The sequence below is a fragment of the Oryx dammah genome, unplaced genomic scaffold (assembly GCF_014754425.2).
Source record: "Oryx dammah isolate SB20612 unplaced genomic scaffold, SCBI_Odam_1.1 HiC_scaffold_1, whole genome shotgun sequence".
Taxonomy (NCBI): domain Eukaryota; kingdom Metazoa; phylum Chordata; class Mammalia; order Artiodactyla; family Bovidae; genus Oryx; species Oryx dammah.
In genome coordinates, this window is record NW_024070185.1 from 60,035,760 (window position 1) to 60,055,399 (window position 19,640).

At 44.6% G+C, this 19,640-nt stretch overlaps 1 protein-coding gene across 1 annotated transcript in view; it reads right to left on the reverse strand.

Moving 5' to 3' along the window:
• PAX5 (paired box 5) overlaps positions 1-19,640 on the reverse strand; it is a 180,396-nt gene that overhangs the window by 150,289 nt on the left and 10,467 nt on the right. Inside the window, exons 2-4 of the mRNA XM_040267670.1 lie at positions 16,389-16,554; positions 11,133-11,330; positions 3,110-3,174 (exon numbers count right to left, since the gene is read on the reverse strand). Coding sequence (XP_040123604.1) covers positions 3,110-3,174; positions 11,133-11,330; positions 16,389-16,554 — 429 coding nt within the window. The remainder of the gene's footprint in view (positions 1-3,109; positions 3,175-11,132; positions 11,331-16,388; positions 16,555-19,640) is intronic.

Genomic DNA, 19,640 nt, shown 5'->3' on the forward strand with positions numbered 1-19,640 from the left:
TTTGCACACTCACACACATAGCCAGCAAAGCACCTAATGAAGACTGTCTCTTTTTTAAATAGTTCCTCACTGTCTTTTCTCCTTCCAGTTTACCTGGATTTTAATATTTAATATTAGTTATATAATATTAAAAGTGAAAGTGAAATTGCTCAGTTGTATCCAACTCTTTGGGACCCCATGGACTGTAGCCTACCAGGATCCTCCGTCCATGGGATTTTCCAGGCGAGAGTACTGGAGTGGGTTGCCATTTCCTTCTCCAGGGGATCTTCCCGACCCAGGGATCGAACCTGGGTCTCCCACATTGTAGGCATCAGAGCCTACAATGCTTTGCCATCTGAGCCACCAAGGAAGTCTTATATATATATTAATATACTCTATGTTATATACATTGATATATAACAATGTTAATCTTTTCTGAGAACTTACTCTATGCCAGGCATTCTTGCATTATTATATTTAATTCTGAGAACAAACTTATAATTAGGTGACTGGAAAGGTAAGGGAATCAAGGTTCAGAGAAGGTAAGTGACTTGCCGAAAGTCACACAGCTAATGAGACAGTGCAGTGACTGGAACCCAAGAACTAAAGTCTTAAGCCCTGTAGTAATCTGCTCCTCACTAATGAATAATGGAAAAACAATAATATGCTTCACATGAATAATGTACTTTTCCTTTGATGCTTGCAATAACTGAACGCTATTATTCATTCTCATTTATCAGGTGAGGAAACTGAGCCTCCATACGGCAAGGTGATTGGCTCCAAGTCATCACACTAATAAGCAGTAGCACCAGGGCTCAGCCTTGGGTCGTCTGGCTTAAAGTCTAGATTTCTTCCGCCCCCAAACGTGGGTTGATGACTTACTGTGACTGAGGTATTAATATCTAAGTTCCTAAGAATAAGAAAGGGGGAGGGGAGGTTTCAGCAAGTTTCACATTAACTCCTGGCCCCAGAATCTAAGAGCGAGGCCCTTCGGTCATCAGGGGCCTCTCAAGCTGTACAGCTGAATTTCCATTTCTGGGCTGTGGGAATTCTTTCTCGGTTCATTAAAACCTGTAGGCCAATCTCAGGCACATTTCCTTTGGCTGTAACTAGCTGGAGGCAGGTGGAGCTGCTTTTGACTCTAAAGCGTAAGAAAGTACTGGAGATGGAGGTGATCCGTTGAGAAGCTGTTGCTTTTCTTGGAGCACATCCAGCTTTTGCCCCTCCAGACCTAAGGGGAACAGAGCTTTCTTCACATAGTTGAGTTTGATTTTAGATCTTCCTTAGGAGACACAGAAGTAGAAATCGTTAACTTCTCTTTTCCTTCACCAGAAGAAGCGCCTCAAAATAGATTTATGCAAATCTCACAACCTTTTTTGTGTTAAGGTGCAAAGAACAGAGGAAGAAAGAAGATCACAAGTCATTTGATACTTTAAACAACAACAACCACATGTAACCAAGGTTCACCACGCTGCTGACAGAGCTGATGACATTTGTTCCAATATTTTGTGATCACACTTAGCTCAAAAGACCCAGGTTCCAATTCTGGCTTCTCGGCTTACTGGCCAGGTGACCGAGGGCTAGTTATTTCGTCTATCTAAAGCTTCCATTTCCTCACTCTTTGATAAGTTTATAAACTATTAGGGGTGGCACACACATAAGATATGGTTTTTATACAAACTTCTGAGATTAGGCATTCCGCTGACTGTCAAGTGGAATTATTCCTCTAACCCAATTGAAAGAATATTTTCAGTTACCCTTAGTAGTCATTGCTATAGGACCTGAAATAGTTAAAGCTGCAAATGAAATCTCAGACACAGATATTTCCCCAGAAACTTCCCTCAATCCTCTTCACTCCGGCTCAGCACAGCTGGTCCATCCCTCTCTTCTGTTCCCACAGCACCCCTACTTTCTTCTTAAGCCTGATCTCAGTATTTGCAAACTTCTCTTTGTAATTGTTGTTGTTGTTCAGTCGCTAAGTCATGTCTGACCCTTTGTGATCCCATAGACTGTAGCCCATCAGGCTCCTCTGTCCATGGGATTTCCCAGGCAAGAACACTGGAGTGAGTCGCCTTTTCCTTCTCCGGGGGGCTCTTCTCAACTCAGGGATCAAACCCTCGTCTCCTGCATTGGCAGGCGGATTCTACCACAGAGCCACCAGGGAAGTCTGAAAACATCTGTCGAAACCTGGGCTCTTTGTGATAGTCTCCATTAGACCAAGAAGCCCTTGAGAACGGGGGATTTTGTCCTACTCCCTTTATAATGTTAGTCTCCACAACAGGTTGCATAGCAGGAGCTTAGCCAATGCTTTGGATGGATTTACTAAATGAAGAATTATTTTATGTAAAGGAGGAATTCTGTCTTACTCTGATGCAAAGAGGCAACCATTAGCAATCAGAGATCTTCACGCTTTCTCCCAGCTAACCAGAGGTGTTTCTCTTATCCCAGGTGGAGAAATAATACACCTTGAGTAGAAACATGTCACTTTCATCTCAGGATCTTTGCAGGGAAGGGAAGGCAAAGGAAACTTCTGAATTCCTGAGTAGTAGGAAATATAACTCCCCTCCTTGGTCACTGTCAGACTTCACCCGTGAGTGTCAGAAACCCCAGTGGCAGCCCTTGACAGTTCAGGGAGCAACGAGATCGAAGCAAGCGAGAGAGAGAAAGAAAGTTTAGGAAGTTTTGCCACATCTTCACTCAAGACTGCAAGTGCACAAAGAATTGTAGAAGGGCTGGTTGGTAGAAGAAAAAAACACATTCAAAACTACTTACTGACTAATGATGCAGAAAATGTTATGAATAAGTATCCCTTTCTTGATTTATTACTTTAATTATCTGACATTCTATAGACCCCCATTAGTGGATTTTTTTTTTTTTGGCTTAGATTTCAATTTTCTGTCTCATGGTGAAAGCTATTTATCATAATAATCAGTAAAATTCAAAACCTTTTAGCAGTATTTATAAAATTCATTTACCAGGTTCAGCCCTTGGAGAATGACAAAGAAGGCGCATTAGTACGTGTGCCGAAGTGTTTTATGCAGAATTATCTGTCCATAAGAATGATTAAAAGTTCTTTTGAGTACTTGGAGCCCATTAGATTTTTAAATTTTTTTTTAAAAGTTCTTCTTACCTATGCTGTGACTGGAAGCTGGGACCGGCTGGTTGGGTGGCTGCTGTACTTTTGTCCGGATGATCCTGTGAACAATTGAGAAAAAAAAAAAATGCTATTTACCATCACAGTGGAGAAGAGATCTCAAGTAGCAATGCCAGAAACCCATATCAAGTTGGGTCGTGGGGACAGATTATAAATCCAGGTCTGGAACTGGGGGTTTGGAAAAATTATAGGTTAGTTCTAGCTCAGCCCCTACCTCCCTGGGTGTCTTTGGGTAACTGGCACCCTTCTTTGGGCCTCAACTGCCTCTTCTGTAGGAAGAGATTGATGTGTTAATATTACAAATAGTCATCCTATTCTTGGAGCAGCTTCAGCTCCATCAGGAACTCACTGAGCAAGTTAGAAAGTTTCTTCCCTTCCCTGGACCTCAACCTTCCATCTGTGGAATCAAGCCACTGAACCTCGTGACCTCCCTGTCCCCTGGCAGCTCTCACACTCTGGTTTCTCTGCCTTAGAAAACCACAGGAAGAATAACATCCCTGCCAGCTGGCACAGTGGTTAAGAATCTGTCTGCCGATGCAGGAGACACAGGAGACGCAGGTTCGATCCCTGCGTTGGGAAGATACTCTAGAGGAGGAAATGGCAACTCACTCCACTATTCTTGCCTGGAAAATTCCATGGACAGAGGAGGCTGGCAGGCTACAGTCCATGGGATCACAAAGGAGTCAGATATGACTGAGCTACTGAGCACACACACACACCATCAGAAATTATCAAGGGGGTGAGGGGAGCAGTGTGAATGCTGCTACAGAACTGGAAAGGGTTAAAGTGCTGCCACTTTAACTCTGGCTTGGCTTGGCTAAGAGGAAGCCTGAATTACATAAAATAGTGGAAAGGCTCTACAGAGCTGGAGCCAGGTTGTCCTGCATGGTCTTCCCAGAGACCTTGCTCTAGTTCTAAGATGAACTTGATTGTGACCCTGGACAAGTCCACTCCACTGTGGGGGCCTCAATACAATGAGGGAATTGGAACAGACCACTCTTTGCTTACTTTAATCCATCCTTTTTAGAAAAAAAATCTTATCATAAAGCCCAGTGTATAAAATGGTCAATAGCAGTGGCACCTTCCCTTTGCTACCTGGCAGCTCTGAGGCCCTTCAGCAGAACCTTGGGCTCTTAGATAGTAAATTTCCAGCTGGGACAACACGTGAGGCCTTCATGAGACCCCTGAGCACAATGCATTGTAAAGCAGCTGAACAAAGTGAAGTGAAAGTGAGTTAGCTGCACAGTCATGTCTGACCCTTGGCAATCCCATGGACTATTCACCAGGCTCCTCTGTTCAATGCAGGAGACACAGGAGAATCAGGTTCAATCCCTGGGTTGGAAAGATACCCTGGAGGAGGAAATGGCAACCTGCTCCACTATTCTTGCATGGAAAATTTCATGGACAGAGGAAGCTGGCAGGCTACAGTCCATGGGGTTGCAAAGGAGTCAGGGATTGACTTGCTTGGGATTCTCCAGACAAGAATACTAGAGTGTGTTCTCCAGGGGATCTTCTCAAGCCAGGGATCGAACCTCCGTCTCCTGCATTGCAGGCAGATTCTTTACCAATTGAGCCACTAGGGAGCGGCTGACCAGGGCCAGGCCAAAAGTTACTTCGGGTCTGCGAGAAGATTCCTTCCCTGGCACTTAGGAGAAGGGTGGATGGTAATAAAATGTGCAGCTTCTTTGGAAAAGTTCTATCCCAGGATCCAACTGTGACCTTTTAAAGAACATTTATTAGAGTGCTTCCTAATTATAAAAGTCCTTTGTGCTCATGGTAGACTATTTGGACAAGTATAAGGAAGACATCTAAAACCACATTTTGGTGTATTTCCTTTATGCTCACATTCCTATGTGCATTTGGAAATATCCATTTTTTTTTCTTAATAAAATCAGGATTAAACCATGTGTACAATTCTATGCCCTGCTCTGTTCACTCAGCTTTATATAAGAAACTTTTTCGCATTTCAGAACATTCTTTCTGGAAGTTCGTTTCAGGCTGCACTGGTCTCCAGCTTGTGCACCAGGAAAGGGAGAAGAGGAATGGCAGATGCCTCCTCTAAAACTCCTCAGGCCTTGGCGCCTGCTCTCTGTGATCTCACAGCTCGATGCTGGGCATGGAAGACACTCAGCATCCTCAGCTGACAGCCTGGAATGGATGTTTCTGTTCACACCACAGCCCAACCACAGGCTCTCTGCAGCCCAGGCCACCTGAGCTCTGTGGAAGGTCTTTTGCTGTTTTCTGTTGAGTCAGCAATGTTTCGCCTCAAATATCCTCGCAGTGTTTGCTTATTTGTTTTCTCCAATATTCAAACCACTTATTTTGACTAAGCAAACAGGGACTGTGTTAACAAAGACCTAGGAGTGAGGCAGTTTTTTAGACTACAGGAATTAAGCCATCTGACCTAATCTGGGGATGTCTGTGTACGTCACCTTCTCTGTGTACACGTGTGTGTGTCTGCATATATATGGCTAGATGTGTGACTATATATGGAGATGGAAGATTTAACTGTATTTGTCTATATTTTGATTTATATACATACAAACATATGGTAAAATATATTGTAACTATTTCCCATTGAAGTCCAGCACAAGGTCCTAATTTTCGAAGCACTGTCTTCCATTAAATTTGTACATAGCCAAAGAAAATTATATTTCCCTTATTTTTCTTTAAAAATAGTTATAAATTGTCAGTAAAACATAATCAATTGTTATAAATCATCGAGTGGCAGCTGCAGTAGGGTAAGCAGGTCCCAGGACCACATTTCTAGAGTTTGAACACCAGTTTTACAATCTGCCAGCTGCAGGACCTTGGGCAAGTTACTTAACCTCCCTACCTCAATTTTTTCATCTGCAAAATGAGACTAAGAATCATTCTTGCCTCATAGGGTTATTACGAGAATCAATTAAGTACTTAGAGCAGTGGTTGCTGCATAGTAAATTCTCGATAAATGTTAGCTGTTGTTATTTTCATTGGTATCTTCATAAAGATTAATGACTAGCTTCAACCTTAAAAGGTTCATATTTTCCACAAATGCCTTAAAAACACATATGATCCCCTTGGGAGCTGGGGAGGGGTGGTAGCCATCCCCACACCCTATTTTAAGGCTGTGGCAGGGCTGTCTTTTACAGGAGGACCTGAACTGTAGGGAACCCTTCAAAGGTATCTCCAGAGACAGAGATTCTGCCCATCTGCCTGCAGCAGCTGCCAGGAAGAGAACAAAGAGCATCATCTTCCACGGAGAAGAAATGGGAGTTGGAAGAACAACACTGTGATTGAATTAGAGTGATTCTTAAAAAATACAAAAAATTAACATCAGGACTCAGCACCATAAGAGTCACACTCTGGACTTTTCTAAACCAGAAACAATTGGGGCTAATTGACAGTCAGTACTAAGAGGTATACCCTTTACTTTATTTTGCCTGACCTTGAATGCCATAGGATCATTCTAGATGGTCCAATGGGGGAGGAAGCTCAACAATCAAAGAATTCCTACAAATAAGGAAACTAAAGCCCAGAGTGTTCAAATGACCTGCCCAAGGTCACATAGCAAGTCAGCTCCCATGCCTGGGCACTTTTCTTTGAGCCACATTTAAAGGAGGTGGGACTTTAGCAGAGGGACTAAATACTTCCTACGTAACACATAAAGCCTAGCTGGATTCAAAATCCATCTAGAATCCAAAGATTCCAAGTCTGAGCAACTTTAGATATTACAGACATTGGCAAGGGTCCCATTTCAACATCACCCTCACTGCTTGGAAAGGCTAAGCCTTCTCATTATCACCCCCAGCCACCACTCCGCCCCCACCACCACATACAAAATTCCACTGAAAGAAAATCGTGTTGCCTTAAAAGAAGAAATGAGGTTATAGGGCTGAAGAAATACCCATGTCTATTGCACTGATCAAACTGCCATTGGTGCATAGGTGCAGAAAGAATCTTGGGCCATCAGCTATACTAAGAATGCAAAAACCAAGGGTCCAAGCTTCGAGACAGCAGCCAAGCTGCAGAGAGCCCACAGGTGACAGGCAGGCCTGCAACTGACATGGAGAAGAAAGAGGAAAGGGATGAACGATCCCTGAAGGCTTGCTGCCCAAGTTAGGCTGAAGAACAGAGTTTATAAAGGGTCATCCCCAACAACACCCATCGCAAGACTAGGTGCGTTTGGCCTGCAGAGTATATTTATTTTCATTTGAATTAGTTGTCAATATTGGTAAGTTGGGAGCTTTACATGAATATATGAATTTCTAGCTTCTCCTGAAAAATCAGAACACCCAGAATACTGGCCCCACATTCTCACAGGACAACCATGGCTGGAGCTAAATAGGGCTGCCCCTCTAAGCTGGGAGTGCCACTCAGTCTAGAGCCATGGGACTGGAACAGACAAAGAAGGAAGACTTCATCGGTCCCCTCACTCCCGGCACTGGAATCAGCTCTAGGAGAGCCTCCTCTAACTGTCTCACGTTGGACTCCAAGCATCCTTGCTGCCAGGTTGTGAGCATCCCAGCCTGTATTTGTCCTTAAGTCACACAAACATGATGGTTTGTGTCCTAGGAAATCTCCCACAATCCCAACAGAACTGGTTCAGTGTTGCTTCACCCCAGTCAGTCATAGCTTCCCAGGCAGAATCCCCAGAAGGCAGCGGGAGTTCACACACTTCTGGTGGGCAGGGGGTGGGCGTGGCGGGGGAGAAGGCACAGTGGCCCCCAGAATAGCTACCGATCCAGCCACCCTCTCCCTCCCTAGCTGTTTGAAGTAGTGGAGCAGTGAAACATTACCTCCCAGGGAAGCAGGGGCTGGGAGAGGGAGCTACGGACCTCTTACACAACATTTCCAAGACAGTTACTTAGAAGCTGAATCTGTTAGAATGCAGTGGGATCTTTATATGGAAAATAAAACTGTGTACTGGGATGGCTCAGGCTTTGTCGGGGTGTGGGCAGGGGGAAAGCAGTCACACAAGACACAAGACTGCCACCCCCCTCCCCACCTGCCGCCCTTAGTTTATTTGCATTGCACGGTCTGTTGCTAAAGACACCAAAGAGCTCTCATTGAAGAATGTGGTGAGGAGCCAGAGAGTGCTCCCAGGAGGAGCCCCAGAAGAAGCACAGGAAAAGGCTATAGATCACAGAGGAAGCCTACAGACAGGCAGCAAAGCATCCAGGCTGCGAGGCTGGGGAAGGGAGTGGGAAGGCAGTGGGGATGACTGTTTGCTTCTCCTTGTCTCTCTCCTCACAGTTCCTCAGTTCTAGTTCTGCGCTGGCAGAGTCCTACCCGGGAGTGGAGGAAAGAAACAGCCCTTTTCCTCCCATCAGAGGACCTGGGCTCCACCCCGACATCGAGCTCAAAGTCATAGTTCCTGTGCACTCCTGTGCACTGTGAATAGATCCTGGGCCTTAGTTTCTATACTTATCATAAGAGAGTTAAGCCTTGAGGCTGTCGGAGATCACAGATGTGGAAGCCCCTTAGAGGCACAGCCAGTGGGGCCACTGGGCCACCATGTGGACAGGGACACCACAGAGAGCCCTGAGGCTAGCCATGGCCCCGCAACTAGCAGCCTGACGCCCCCCACAGCACCACTCGGGACACAAAGCACCAGCTGAGCTGCGATTTCCCTGGACACTCCTTCAAGTGCCCCCTCCACCACCTTCACCACGTCTGTAATCACTGTGCTCCGTTTGCTTCATATGCTTCTTTCAAATAACGTACTTTTTTATTTAAATAAACTTATTTTATAGGGGAATATTAGTTCTTTACCATAACTGGGGAGAGGTAGTTTGTAAAGTTCACTATCACTGGTTTGATGTGCTAGTTTTATTTTTCTGAAGGACACTGAAAAAACAGTTTTCCTCCCAGTATGACAGAAGATAGAAGCTAGGGCCAGCAAATGATCTGTGCTTGTCCTGCAAAGGCATTTTCTCATCAACATTAGTTGCCACTGTTTAAAGGTATAGAGATTTCATATACACAAACACACACATACATACACAAACACACACATACATACACAAACAAGTGCTAGTTTCTGGATTCTCTTTAAGAACGGAAAAAATCGGGCTACCACTGGGCCCACATGCCCAGTGGCTTTCAGTTGGAGCCGGGAGACAATTGCCCCTTCAAAATAGCTTGTGCTCCTAGTTTGCACAGACCCAACCTTCCTGGCGGCCTTATACCTGAGCCACTTCCCCCATGGCACCACTTGCCTGGCTCCACGTTGGCACTGGAGTTTATGACCTCCATGGGCCACCTGAATTATCTTTGAAACCACCTGTGTAACCTAGATTGAAAAGTCTCTGGGTCCACCAGTTTTATGGAAACTGCTCTGCTCCTTCACCGCTCTGAGCACCTCACGCCTCTCTCCACATTAAAGTTTTTGGAGACACAGGTAAGGGGGGAAAGTCACATTGCCTTTCGTCATGGAAGCCTTTCAAAGAGCTGGAAGTAGGGGACTCTAAAAGCATACAGACCCCCTCCAGAAAGAACTGGAGTTATTCCCCCACAAGCCCCCTAAAAACCTACTCCAGTATTCTTGTCTGGAGAATCCCAAGGACAGAGGATCCTGGCGGGCCACAGTCCATCCATAGGGTCCCAGAAAGTTGGACAGTGACTGAAGCGACTTAGCATCATATGGCACGGCAAACCAACCACAATAATTGCTACCTCTCCAGTGATTTTCTGCCTATTGTCGGGCTGTCCAGACCCCTCAGTGAAAGCTAGAAGCCCTCCCTGGACAAGGAGCCCTTCTAGAACAGAAACTAAGGGATAGATCATATGTCTGATTCCCCTCACTCTTCCTGGTACCTTGTGGGATGTCAGAGCCAAAGTAAAGATTTGCTGAGAGAAAAATTCAGGCTAATGGTTTACGAGATAGCAGGACTCTAAATACCAACATGAACACTCACACGGTGATTCTGTGCATTTGAGTCATCATGGAAGCAACAGCTGTCAGGACCAGAGGGGATCTTAGAACCAGTCTGGTTTGACCACCTCGTTTTGCTGCAGGGGTCCCCTGTGCCCAGGCAGGCTCTGCACTAACAAGAGCAGGGCATGACCTTGGAGAAATGGGAACTGTTCAGGTTTTCAGTCTGCTGGCTTCGCTTTTCTTTGTGGGGTTTAGAGAACCATCATTTCTGTCATCTCACAACTATATCCTTGACTCTACGGGTTTCAATGGAGTTGAGACCACACCTCCTACAATAGAAAACATTCTTTCAGGAATTCAGTTCTGAAAGCTCCATTGGATGTATTCTGGACCAGACTGGATAAAAGAAAGCCCTCCCAAGAAGATCCTCTGCCTGGTACTTAAGGTATCGCTCTGGTTCTTTCTGTCCGAGGGTGAGATTCAGGGCAACTGAGGAGAAGGCAACCCCCTAACTGCACAGCATCTTAGCATCCTGGATGTCACTCTTGGAAATCACAGACCCGTATCAGTACCACCAGATCCTGGGCTCTCAGAGAGAGGAAGAGCCTTGGTAAGGTCATACTCTGAGTTTGTGGCAGGCCTGACAAATCTGAAAGGAGCTGAAATCTCCCAACTGCAAGTCCAGGCTCTATTCCCCACACTCAGTGTCTCAACCTCTGCCCAAACTGGAGGCAAAGATTTTCCTCCTGGGAAGCTCTGAGGTGGGCTAGTGCTAACCTTGGGGACTGGCTTGCAAGGAAGCGACATTTGTGAAGACCTAACAGGACAATTCATCGTTGAGTGCTCCACACGCAGAGACAGGTAGTGGAGGGAGCAATGGAAATGACACTGGAGTCAGAAAAATTTGCAGCAGCCGGCTGCTGGCATAGCCTCCTCTCCCTCGGCGTAGCACTTCTGCCTACTTTGGAGAGAAGAGTGATAGAGAGACCCATCCAGCCCTGTGCACATCCCTCCTGACTGATAATGCCTATGGGGACTTGGTGAAAGGAGAGACCAGATCTTCAGGAAAGGCACGTGCATAGCCACTAGCATTCTGACCCCACCCAGAGCCTCAGCGTCCCAAAGGCACCGGCCACTCACCTGTTGATGGAGCTGACGCTGGGCACGGTGTCGTTGTCGCACACCCGTTCCGCCAGCAGCCGGTCCCTGATCTCCCAGGCAAACATGGTGGGATTTTGGCGTTTATACTCAGCGATTTTTTCCACCACTTTGGGTGTGGCGACCTTTGGTTTGGATCCTCCAATTACCCCAGGCTTGATGCTCCCTGTCTCATAATACCTACGACCCAAGGAGAAAGGAGCTTAGCCATGAGAAACCAGAAAAATGGACATTGGTAACAAAATAATGGACTACTCTGTCCAGGAAATGCCCAGATCTGTGCTGTCTGGTATGTAGCCACTAGCCATGCATGTGGCTTTTGAACATTTGGAAGGTGATCTGTTTGAATTGACATCTGCTCTAAGCATCAAACACATATCAGGTTTTCAAAAATTAGTACAAAAATAAAGTCAAAATTTCAGTAATGTGTTTTCTATTGGTTATATGTTGAAATGATCATCTTTTTAATATACTGGATTAAATAAAGTATACAATTAAAAGTAATTGTACCTGTTACTTTTTCCTTTTCTAATGTACTACTAGAAAACTTTAAACCTCCTACATGGCTTACATTACATTTCCATTGGATAGTGCTAGTCAGAATGCTCAGCCTTAATTAATTAATTAATTGTCACATTTATCTACCATTTGATAGTTCACAGAAAACTTTCCAGTTGGTTTTCCCATTTGATCCCCACAACACTTCTAAAGCACATAATTTTTAATTTCTAAAGTACAACATTCAGTTTTGAATGACTGAATGTGTGAATGATTACACAAACAGGTCTCCATCTACAGACATAAAACAGACTCATAGAGGTTACATGGCTTGCCCAGGGTGACCCAAGACCCAGGGCCAAACCAGGACAGTGGCCCAGCTTTCTGAGCTAAAATTTCCCCAGAAAGTTGCCTTGTGCCTTTCTTTCGTCAGCTCTCCCATTCCCTAGCAGACTCACCTGCTCAATTTCTTTTTCCATAAGAGAAAAACAATAACCCTGGCATAAAATTTAAAAGAATGTCAGATTCCAGAATTAACTGGCAATATGAGTTACACATAAGTTAAAATGCAAGCAATCCAAAAAAAAAAAAAACAACCCAACCAACCACAAGTCACTGCAGCTCTTCCAGGGACCTCCTCTGAGGTAAATTGCTGTTTCTAAGGACATTTCCATGCTATCAGCTCTTCCTCGTTAACACAAATAGGATGTCAGAGTTTTACAGTAAAACCGAAACCAGGGAGAAGAGTGCCATGAAAGATCATTTCAGGGGAAAAAAATTACTTGATTCCTTTTCTGAATCTGAGCCTTCACTGGATGTCTCTCTCAACATTTACAGAGGAATTTTTGACTTCCTCTTGAAAAGGAGATTATCTTGTAGTTGGAAAAAAAATATTTTTAATAAAAAAGACATTTTAGAGATAACTGAAAAAATTTAAATCTAACAAGAGTTTACAATAGGTAAGCAAAGGTGGGTCTATGATGGGTAGGAAAAATAACACAGGACAATGACTGGTTACATTGAAAGAGATGCTGAAATTCTCAGCTTGGGTAAGACTGGTTAGGGCCAAGTTAGTGAATATTCTAGAAACAGAAGAAACAATTTGGAAACGGTGATACGGATGCACAAATTTTATTTTTCATTGAGAAGACTGTCATGTACAAATTTGTGGACCATAAAGCAAAACTCAATCTGTGCTCCCTCTTTCTATAACTGCTAAAAGTCTGCTATTAGTCACAAACAGGTTTTTAGAAATATCCAAGAAAATACTTTTTTGCCAGAAGTCTGAAAAGTATCTAAATCAAAGCACACAACAATCTTGGCAGATGATCTGTTACTACAACACAGCATCTCATTATTTAGGCGCAGTGCCTTAAAGTTACAGTCTTCCTCGAATTATCTTGATTCTCACACCAGTCCTGAGAGGCCAGCAAGATTTTATGTAATCAAAGGGAAAACTGATGATCAGAAGATTAAATCCTTGCCTAACTCCCTTTTGGAACTTAGAAACTGTCCCAGGCTTTCAAACCTGACTCTGAATCTAGTGCTCTTCCCACTAGAACAAGCTGCTGCTTTAGTTATAAAAATTAATTGACACTAGTACTAATAATAAAGATCCCTTGAAATTACAGACAGCTCTACTGTTTACCAGGCATTTTCATGTGCATCTTGTCGCTTATTCACTCAATCAATAGTCGCAGAGGGTCTGTTAGGACAGACACTGTCTTGGGATGGGGGTTCAGACACATAGAACACCCTGTGCTCAAAATATGTTAGCCCAATGGGACTGCAAAATTCATGCAGAAATTCATGAGAGGGTGGCAGGATGAAGCCCTCACCACCCCCAGTACTCGCCCCGCTTGCATGGCTGGGGGTGGCAGTGCCCAGGACTCTCTCCCCATCCCATTTGAGCACTGCCAACCGTACCAGTCTATGGTCCTGACACAGGAGGTCTCTGTCTTCCTTTTGTCTGACACATAGTCCAGGCACTTAGAAGACAGCCCTGACACTCCAGAAAACCCCAGCTGGCAACTGTGTCAAGTGAGGATTCTGACCACCCTTTCATCTCAATAACCACCCTTTCACCTCAGCAAAACAGCCAAGCAGGACTTATACACGACAAGATGAACAATAGCCACTAACCCACAGTGTGGTTTGGTGCAAGGAGCATTAGTTTGAGAGTATAGAGGTGTAGATGCCAGTCAGTGGCTCTGATACTAATTCGCAGTGTGACCCTGATCAACTCACTTAGCCTCTCTGGACCTCAGTTATCCCATTTGTATAATAAGGGGAGGATGTTTGCCTGGCCTGCCTTGCAGTGTTGTCATGAAGACAGAAATGCAGAGTGGTTAAGGAAAAGCTTTGCAAAACAGAAAGAGCATGTGTTGTGGATTAAAATCCTCTGAGTGTTTATTACTATGTAACATACCACCCAGTTCCAAATGGCATGAACCTCCCAGCCAGGCTTCAGTGAAAGAAGACAACAGCCCAGCTTTCTGGATGGATTTAAATGGGTCTCACATGCCACTGGGCTCTCCCTCTTGAGCCCCTCTGGAGCCTTGAGCTCTGTGGACAGAATGCCACACTCCTGGCAGACCGCCACCTTCCTGAGATGACTTGGACTGCCCCAGGGACCCTGCCTGCCTCGCCACGCAGCCTCTGAAAACCACGGCCACCACACACCACACGCTCTCCACAATCTGTCACCCCATGTGTGCCCATCAAATTCTTCAGTGACCGAAAAATTAAAAAAAAATTAGTGGATGGAACAAGCCCAGTTCAGAAATTCCCAGTCACACTGTTTTAGGGCTGAACTTGTTTCTTAAAAGGCAGTTCTAATTAGAGTGACATTTTGTCCACTGTGGTTCTTAGTTATGAAAATAATGAGCTATGAAATTCCAATTTATTGTTGACAACTTAAACGGCCAGGCACCGGAGCGACGCATAACTTCCGAGTGCCACTCTACCTAGTGACAAATCTATTCCAGGCCGCGGGAGGCTGCCGGCTGGGCCTGGGAGGGTCCCTGTGTCTTTCAGTCCCCCAAGGAAGGTGTGGAGGGCTCCTGGGCACCAGAACATGAGGACCCGGCATCTGGATGTCCCCTCTGAGAAGGGCTCAACATCTTCCTCTGAGAAGATTCCAAATAGCAAGCAAAATGTCGGCTCAGCAAAGACATCTCAGCAAAAACAAAGGAAGGGCCTCCTTTCTGTCTCTCTCCACCTCCGTACAATGAGAAGGCTTCCCAGGAAGACATCGAAGATCCCTCGGCCCTCCAAGTCTGATGCTGAAATGATCTGAGATACTGTTCTCCTTTCCCTTTCTATCCTGTCTTTATTTCTCTTTCTGTTTCTCTCTTTTTGAATCAATCCGTTTCTTTTCTGTTTCTTTTCTTTCTCTTTTCTCTATCTCCCTCTCCTCTAGTTTTTTCTTTTTTCTTTCCATTTTCATTCTCATCCTGTTACCTAAAATCACTTTCTAACAAGAATACCATGCGCACAGCCTCCATGGCTGGGATAAACTGGTATGGTTGGGAGCATGAGGAATAAACAGGGGGATATGGTCTCTAAAGGTGCTGCCAGACCCCTGGCCCTGAAACTTCTCTTGGCCTCCAGCAAGTCTTCTCAAGTTTAAATACTGTTATTCCCTCCATCCGAGAAAATGTCTTAAATTCCAGCAGGCGGGAAAGAGTAAGCAGAAAGTCACAATGGTACTGACATGCTTCAAAATATTTATTTTCCACTCGGCCATCTGTTCTCAAACTGTAACACAAGCTTCAGGCCAAAGGCTCTTTTCTGACCTGCAAGAGAAATCCTGAGAGAGTACTGACAGCTAAACCCAAGAATGTTCCTGACTGCCAGGGGAGACCTATAACAACTTCACTTGCCTGGAAACATACTTGCGACTTTGGTTTTGGGGTGCAGCGAGATGCAGACGGTCTCAGAATTCTTAAGGCCTCTTCCCAGCCTGAGTGCTGATTGGCTGGAAGCATCTGAGTCACTCATTTTGCCCTCTACAATTTGTCTCCTCATCTCAAAACAAGCTTTCTCGGACCATCTCACCCAAGAAAATAAACAGGCACATTAAGAGGCTACAGAGCCCTCTGGGAGAATTGGCATTGTTGGAATTTTTCTTGCAGCAAATTGTAGGGTCAAGTGGCAACTTTCAACTGTCTAATTTGAGAGTTGGTGTTTGTTTGTTTGTTTGTTTTCTTTCTAATTTCATATATATTTAGGATGCCTGTCACTATGAAGGAAACAAAACATATAGAAGGAAAACACTGCAGCCCAAAATAATAAGCTAGATGATAACCCAGAACTGAAAATGACAGCTGACTTTCAAAAATGGAATGTGCTTTTTGAAAACATTAAAATGAAACATTGAAGTCTGGTTATGTGATTTTATAACTTGTGGATTTTCCACCCAGCCCTGCTCAGGCACCAAATATAGATAGGGGAATTCCCAAGAACCTCTTATTCCTGGATTCTTAGGAATAATTCAGCAGGCTTTCAGAAAACATGTTACCCCTTCTAACTGAGACATCCCATTCTGCAACAAAGGTTTCCTAGGGTTACTTTGAATTGAATGGCCTCAGAAGGGCTCTGCAAAGTCCAAAGTACTGTGCATGTGGAAGAAGCGCCACCAGGATTCTCACTATGACACTACCACATTGGACAGCTGCTGGGTCATGTTTTAGGTTATTATTTGAAAAATCAAGGGAAGCCTGAAGCTCCTGCCTTTACCTGCCAAGAATTTTGCTGACACAACCATGGCTGACTCGAAGCTGCCTGGAGATGTCACAGGGCCTGACGCCTTGATGAGCAAGTTCCACTATCCTTTGGCGGACTACATCCGGGAGTGGCCGTCCATTCACAAAAACCCCCCCAAGCTGATTCACTCCTCCATGTCCTGAAACAGATCAGAAATAAAAGGCAAGGGAAAGGGTGGTTAGAACCAATCACGAAGGAAAAGAAGTGCCGCTTTGAGGACCCACAGTCCCTCTGATCAGAAATGGCAGCGGGCTGGCTATCTTGAGCCTGGGGTCTGATCGCACAGGCTACATGAATACCTCAGATTGCTTTTTGAAATTAACCTTAGCCTTTGTCCTTCTTCAGCCAGTCTGTTGGGCTATTGATGGTAAGCATCCTCATACTGTGTTTCGTTTAGTTGCTAGCATTTTCTTTGTAATTTTTTTAAACAATGGAATATATGAAGACCTCAATCTGTACTTGGGACAGAACTTATTATATACACGATGCTGAGGTCTAAGATAGATCCTAGGGAGAAAATACATTTAAAAATACATAAAATGTAAAGAGGTTTTTAAAAAATGAAACTCTTTCCCTTTTAACAGATATCTCTAAAAGTGAAAAGGATTACTTTAATAAACCTAGATCTTGGGGACGAGGGAACGTTTTTTAAATCAGCAATCTGATTCAAGAGCTAAGGATTAAAAAAAAAATTTTTTTTAATAGTTTCTGCAGATTGCCAAGACAAAACCAAACCACTGCCTTGATAAAAATCCTTCCTTTAAGAAGGTGAGGCTCATACCTCAATTAAGATGGCAAAAAAAATTTAAAAAGTGAGGCTGACATGCAGACTTGACCACTGTACCCTCTCAAAGCACATGAAAGAAATAGGTCAAAGGATCACATTTCACTCTACTGTATCAGAATTTGTTATAAAGGAGTTTCCTTGGAATTTTTGGAGTGTTTTGCAATTGGCAAGCAGCTTTATGTTGGTTTAGGGAAAATAAAGAAGCCGGAGGAGGCTTCTGAGTCCCAGGTTGTACAAGGGTTCTGGGATGGACTTTAAGTAAAAAGAGTCTAGGAAAGTATCTCCTCCACCCAATAAGCTCCATTCTCGTAAAAACATCAAGGTTCATCTGGATGGAAACAGAGATCCAAGTAAATGAAGAGCCAAACCAGTAAACACAGAGTGCTCCAGTGTAGCAATATCATCGGCCTTGTAGCTGTTAACCAGCCACTAACTGACATCACTGAGGACTGTCAAAAGCCAGAAGCCAAGTCCAAGAATTTCCAATGCTGCTGACAGCTCAGAGACCAAGGAAGAGGAAATCTTCTCCTAACCTGGGACTTTGCAGGGACTGGGTTGTACCAGGGAAGCCAGGGCATCACAGAGGTCACACACACACACACGCACAAATATACTCCAACTCTAAAACATAAAATAGCCACCTCATCTCAGCTATTCCCCAGCACTGAACTACTTACTATCCAGGTTCATGAACAATATCTGAAATAGAGGAGAAAACTACCCATAACATAACCTATTTCCTAAAAACTGCCAAAGCTATTCACTGAATTTTCTCATCAGAGTCCAAATTGAATATTTCCCCAAATTTTCAAACTCAGGCTGATTTCATGGGGGGGGGATTTTTTAATAGATAACAGTACTTAATTCGAATTCTAAGCTGAATTTCTCTCTGATTTTCAAAATGAGCTTTAATCAGTTTAGATTGTTCTAAAACACTCCAGACATAAGAAAAAGGAAAACCATCCTGAACAGAATTTTACAGTTAGGAACACAACTGCATAGTTCACCTAAAACAGAAAGACTACAGCCACCCTTGGTCAAGGGTCTTAAGAAAGCTTTGTTCTGGGGTTGGGAGCACATAATAAAAAAGGGTTGTATGGATCTTTCAATAACAGGTTGGATTTAAGAAGCAAGTAAATTAAAAACTGAGAGGACAAAAAGAAAGCTAAAAGCACCTAGCACAGTTTTGAGACAATCTATAGTCCAGGCACCAGGGCCATCTGCAATGGCTTGTTCCCTATACTACTGGCAATTTAAATTTTCTGCCCAAAACTCGGTAGCAATCTTTGGAGGATTTAAATTCCAAAAACAGTCCTGCAGGACATTTGTGACCTTTGGAGACCATTTGTATTATGGGGAAAAACCCAAGGGTGAGACACTCTAGGTGACAGCAAGTCCCCACACCCTCTAGCCTTGACCACAAAGGCCAGGCTACCAATGCTCTTGTAGAGCCTGATGCTCGTATCCACAGCTGACACTAGACCCAGGATGACCTGGAGATCCTCTGCATCCCTCAACTTCCTGGAAAGGCTCCCCAAAACTCTTGGCCCTCTCTGCCTCTAAGAGAACATGTCAAGGGGGGAGGCGTTGGTAAATTAAAAGTGTCATCTGAGTAGGCAATGTCTCTCACTTACCCCAAGATTGGAAAGAAGCAAAACCAGAAACCCAAGAGAAGGGAGGCAAGAGGATGGAGAAAGAAACCAGAAAAAGTGGTGTGAGGGCAAGTGTACAAAGAGCAGAGACTCAATGAGATGAGACAGCAAGGAGAGTGCCTGGAAGGGAAGCTCAGGTTAGAAATGAGGAGAGGGAGAAAAAGGGATGGATTGGCCGGAATGGGGCAAAGAGAGGTGGGGGAAAGGTGAAGGTAGTATATACAGTGGGAGGCAAGATGAGAGAAGAGAAAAATGGAGGAAGCCCAACGAGGTGGCATTTGGAAGAAAGAGGGACATCTGCGGAGGGGGGACCTTTGTTTTCTGGGACCCCAGCTCCCACCCTGCACTTCCTCAGAGAAACCAAGTCCCAGCCTCTACTTCCAACAGACTGGAGTACAGTGAGGGTTCATCATGTGGGAGGTGCTGGAGGGAGACACAGACTCAGCTACACTTTTCAGGACCGAGTAGAATTTTCAGAAAAACGCCGACTGACACAGAGACAGATGCAAAAAATCAAGGCAAAGACCAGGAAACCGATGCGCTGATATAAGAGAATCACAGCCCCGCCCCTACAGGGCACATAGAGCAGGGTTTGGAGGAGGGGAGGGCAGGGGGGAAGGGATGAATACCAGATGCCCTTGGGACTTTTGTGGCTCTGGTCGGAAGGGGCTGGCCTCCACAGACGCTCCTCAGGCCCTGATAAGAACATGCTACCCACCAGTGTCCCCCCTGTCCACACCCATAATGACCAAGTCTGGGCCTAGGGTCTTGGGGAAAGGGTCTGTG